This window comes from Psammomys obesus, unplaced genomic scaffold (assembly GCF_907164565.1).
Source record: "Psammomys obesus unplaced genomic scaffold, mPsaObe1.curated_primary_1811, whole genome shotgun sequence".
Lineage (NCBI taxonomy): Eukaryota > Metazoa > Chordata > Mammalia > Rodentia > Muridae > Psammomys > Psammomys obesus.
In genome coordinates, this window is record NW_026590062.1 from 3,779,623 (window position 1) to 3,784,915 (window position 5,293).

Here is a 5,293-nt window from a genome sequence, read left to right on the forward strand (position 1 = left end):
CTGCCCCATTGCTTGACTTGATTTTCCACTTCTTCCCCTAAGTGCATTGGTACTTTACCAAAAAAAGGAAGGGAGGAAGGGAGGGACGGAATGAAAAAGAAACCACAAACTTAATTTTAAGTCGTGTATCTGTGTACCTGTGTGTGAGGTGCCTGTGGAGGCCAGAAGGGGCAGCAAAGAGCTGCCTGGCAGAGATATTGGGAACAGCAGGCACCCCTAACTGTTGAGCTGTCTCCAGCCGTGAACAGTCTCGGCCGCTTCAGGGTGAATGTGTGAGCCCCCGACCTTCGTTTCTCTTCATAAGGTCTTTCGGCTGTTCCAGGACCTTGACTTGCCTGTTCCTGTTGTTCAGTTACTGCCTCCCAGATCAAGGTTTGCCCTTCCGTTCCACCCGCCCGCCCTGCAGCCGTGAAAAATTCTATCCCTGAAGTTAACGCTGTGTTAACTCAGCTATCCACTAGAGGGCGCTGGAGACACATTGCAGTGTCCGCCGACGGCTCTCTCCTCGTTCCCTGTTGAACCTCTGGGTTTTCTTCAGTTTATGGCTTACACGAGTAGCGTGCGACCTGCCTGTGACACAACCCCTTGCTGACCACGTTGTCCCAATCTTCTGACACGTAGTTCACACGCCAAGCCTGGAAGCTGCAGAGGTGCGCACACCCAGGGCACACAGCCCTCCACGCTCTGTGCTGAGCTCAGCAAAGGTGATTCCTGCCTCCCACTGTGTAATGCTTTGGGTCCACTGCCCGGCGGCCACAGGCCAGCTCTGGCTGCGTCGGCCCAGTGACGTCCCAACACGCCTTCTAGTGAGGTCTGAAGTCCAAGATTGTCCTTCATGAGGCATCCACTGGGACAAGAACGCCCTCTGGTGGTGGTGGCCGATGACGGCTCTCGGCTTGACCCCTGAGCGGAGGGAATTGGTTGCGCCTCCATCAGGCTGGCTGCAGGACAGATCTGTGGGTGTTGTTGGATTGCTAACTGATGCGGGAGGGTCCACCCTGGACGGTGCCGTCCCTGAGCAGGTGGGTGAAGCCAGTGAGCAGCGCTCTGCCGTGGTTTCCACTTCAGCTCTTGTCTCTAGGCTCCTGCCTTGACTTCCCTCAGTGATGGACGGTGACCCGTGAGCCAAGGAAACCCGTTCCTCCCCCAGGTTGCTTTTGGAAGTCAGTGTTTCATCGCAGCAATAAAAAGCAGACTAAGAAAACGACCCATCTCTCATCTGGGAATTCCAAGGTCAACTTAGACAGTCAGCTCTCATGGAGGGCAGGTCAGAGAAGCAAGTTCTAGGTCAGGCTGCTTTAACTGCAATTTTTATTTTGTGTATGTGTGTGAGTGTGTGCATGTGTGGGTGTGGGCCAGTGGGTGCGCACATGTGTGCCCGTGCATGGGGAGGCCAGGGAACAGCCTCTGGGCTCTTCCTCAGGAGCCGTCCACCTTGGCTTGTCTGTTTGCAGTCTTTTTGACACAGAACTTCTCGTGGCCTGGGGCCCACGGGTCAGCTGTCTGGCTGTCTGGCCAGCAACCCCAGGAATCTGCTCACCTCCCCCCTTCACGGTTGCACGGCAGGCATTTTACCAACTGAAACATCTCCTCCCTGTGTTCACACCTGGTTCTGCCTCTTAGATCTGGGTCATGGCTGTAACATCCCTCAATTTCCTCACTAACCTCAGCAGAGCATCAGGACCAGAAATAACAGAGCCCGCTACGAGCCGAGCCTTTAGAATAGAGTCTCACACAAGAAGTACCGGGCTTCTGTGAGCTGCCATTGCTGTTTACACAGATACATACACATGTACACACACACACACACAATATACACACATACAAACATATATATAAATATATACACATACATACACAATATACACATTTTCACACGCACAGATACACACATGCATATGTCATGTGAACTTAATGGTGGCTATGTTCTGAGAAACGCGCCATGATTCAGATCTGTTACTGTAAAAGCACTACAGACTGATCCAGGGTAACCAGCTGCAGGCCGGCAGCCTGTGATCCTCACGTGCATTCACACGTGTGCGCACACATCGGCGCCAGAGTGCGGTGACACGATGGTGAGCATCTGTGCGTCCGAGCATGCCTAAGCACGAAACAAGCATGGCGAAGACAGCAGCGGAAATACGTGCTCAGACTGTCTTAGCGCCATTGGCACCTCAGCCGGGCCCCCTCGTTACTGACTGTCTCGGGGTTTCGCAGCTGTTTCCCGGCAGGCACCGGACTCACGGCTGACATTCCTGGGTAACGGGGGCCTCTGAGGAATGTTCTGTTCCCCACAGAAGGAAGAAGCGAGGAGGAAACACATCCGTCTGCACATGGAAGGGACTCTCACAGCCCGGGACAAGGTCGGAGTGCAGGACTTTGTGCTACTGGACGCCTACACCAGCGAGTCCGCCTTCCTGGAGAACCTTCGCAAGCGTTTCCGGGAGAACCTCATCTATGTAGGTAGCCGTTCCCCAGCCGCCCTCAGCGTCTGCTCGCGGCCTGTGCTCGGCCTGGGTGCCCTTGAACGACCTCGTCACTGACGCAGCCACAAGGGGCCAGTAGAGGGCGCTCCACCCAGCAGGGGCGGCAGTAGCTTAGCCCCCCTAGGCCACCATCCACCATGCTCCCTCAGCTAACTTGAGGCTACAGGAACAGACTAGGGTTTCGGGCTGCCCCCCCACCTCGCTCTGCCCTCTTGGGCCGCTGACCGCTCCTGGTGCAGCTTCTCTTCGCTGAGCGGCAGGAGGACCACCAGTTCCTCAGTTTAGCTCCGTTAGAGCAGGTGCTCGCTCAGATTGGCCCGTTTTGGGTCAAGCTCCTGCCTCTCAACCACTCCCCACAGGCCGGGGCATTCCTGAACAGAATCTTTTGAAACAAGGGGAATAGACGCCAGGCAGGGAATATAAGAGATCATCTCTGTACCCACAAGTCTTCGAGGACCAAGAAAACAAGGCCAATAGAAAGGCTCAGTCTTGTCCTGCCTGATATGCACAGGGCCTTGGGTTAGTTAGATCTCCAACAGAAACAAAAATATATGTCTTATGGTGAGAAATATATATATTTACATTCATTATATAATTATAATAATAGTACATAATATAAATTGTATGTGTTTATATAAAATATACACTATATATTATCATTCAGTGTGTTGAAACCAAGGTTACTAGAAAAACATTTCTTAAATTACATGTTCCAACCCCTGACTTTCAGAATTACCATCCTTACTTGTAAAAGTGGAAACAAACAGCCTTTCTGTACAAGCAGAATGTAAGCGATGTGGGATACAGGGTCATCAGGACTAGACGAAGAGCTGCCGGTTTGAGGGTGTGAACTCCGGGGGGCGCTTGCCACCCTCAAGCATTGATTAAAGTAGATTTTTTTTTTTAATCAAAATATCCTTCTCCGTTCCAGGTCTCTAGTTGGTTTTTGTCCTAGTTGATTAGAAAAGGCAAAGTCAGAATCTGAAAGCACCCCAAAGGGCCCCAGATAGTTTTGTTTGGCATTAAGACCTTAGGCACCCTGTTTATTTACAGTTGCATTCCAGGGGGTCTTTTGCCAATGGGAAGGTCGCAAACCTATGCACTTGGAACGGTCTGAATCTGAACAGCTGAAGTCTGGAGGAGCGCTGGGAGGCTGGGCGTTAGGGTTCGGATCAGCTGGCTTGTCCGTTCAGCCAGTATACACGGGGACAGCTGTGAAGCATTAATTGGCTCCTCATGAGGAGAGCACGTCTGCCCCACCCACTGTATTCAGAACAGGATGCCAGCTCCTGCAGAGCTCAGGCCATATGGTCAGGGCCGTCTTGAGCGGCTTCTTTCCCCTTCAGCTCCCCACGCCCACGGGCTTTCGCTGCCCCTGCTGAGTGTTCTCAGCCTTGCCCTCTGGACCCTTCATCTGAAAGCACACTTCCTGGCCTTGGCTAGCTGTTTGTCCTTCAAGCTTCTACACTGATGTCCACTCCTCAAGGGAAACTTCTGGAGGCCCGAGAACTCCCCGCCTGTTGCCCTCTGCACACCTGTGAACACTCCTCTGCTGCTTTCTTGAGCCCGAGCTGCTCATCTACTTTCACCCCCCCCCCCTACACAAGCTCCATCTCAGCAGGGTGCACACCTGACTTCCTTACTGGGTTACATCCCCCACCTGGAGTCAGCGCCTGGGGGGACCGGAGTGTGGGACACTATTTGTATACTGAATTCCGCACCTACGGTGTGGCGCCTCCCTGCAGACATATATCGGGACGCTGCTTGTGTCTGTGAATCCGTACCAGGAACTGGGGATCTACACTGCCAGCCAGATGGAACTCTATCAAGGGGTCAACTTCTTTGAACTGCCCCCACACGTGTAAGTACCTTCCCCAGGGTCAGGTCTGGGCCCAGGTTTCTTTTTTCTTATTCTATATTTTATCCTTCTCTCTTCCTTCTTCATGTCCTCCTGTCTATCCATCTGTTTGTGTCCATCCATCCACCATCCTCACACCTCCTTGATGGACTTCCTTAGGTTTTTGCATGTCAAAGCAGTACAAAATGTTAGCAGGCCATTTCTGACTCCCAGCCTAAACGGACGAGAGGGGGGGAGGGCTCAGAAATGTGTGAGGCTAAAGAGTCACCCTCTCCGGGATGTGGCTGCTGTGGCGCCACCTACTGGTGCCCACGTGTCACTGCGGCTAAGGACCCCTGAGCAATTTCTTGCCTTGTCTGCGCACTGCTTTGCTGAGCTACCTGCCTCCCTCTGCTGGGGATTTACGGGCCCCTCACTTGTCTTGGAGGCTAAGCCATTCCCCTTAATGGGTCTTCAGCACTATCAACAACGGCCCCACCACGGAGCCCTGAGCTCACTGGCTCTCAGCTGAGCTTTGAGTTCTGTTTCTGATCCTGGGAATAAGCTGCTCGTGGTAGCTTCACCTCTTGTGCTGAGGGTGGTCAGGGTCTCTAACCTTTGCATTCGTCCCCCTGCACCCCAGCTGTTGAGAAAACAGTATTTTCTCATATTTACGGAGCTATTTAACATTTAGACAAGGTGCTGTTTCTACCTACGGTTAATACGGTGTCTCACAGGATGTGACTTCAAATCTGACTTAATTCTCAAAAGAAATGTAAATGGATGGTGGTGGGGACACACATCTTTAATCCCAGCACTCCGGAGGAAGAGGCAGGGGATCTTGAGGCCAGCCTGGGCTACAGAGCAGTTATAGGACAGCCAGGGCTACCCAGAGAAACGATGTCTTGAAAAGCCAGCTAGATAGAAAGAAAGAAAGAAAGAAAGAAAGAAAGAAAGAAAGAAAGAAAGA

General features: G+C 52.4%; 1 protein-coding gene across 1 annotated transcript in view; it reads left to right on the forward strand.

Annotated features, from left to right (window-relative positions):
* The first annotated feature begins 2,300 nt into the window (after positions 1-2,300).
* The window catches only part of Myo1h (myosin IH), a 38,461-nt gene continuing 35,468 nt past the window's right edge, over positions 2,301-5,293 (forward strand). The window contains exons 1-2 of the mRNA XM_055606091.1: positions 2,301-2,459; positions 4,232-4,347. Of these exons, the coding sequence (XP_055462066.1) occupies positions 2,334-2,459; positions 4,232-4,347 (242 nt within the window). The 5' untranslated portion in view covers positions 2,301-2,333. The remainder of the gene's footprint in view (positions 2,460-4,231; positions 4,348-5,293) is intronic.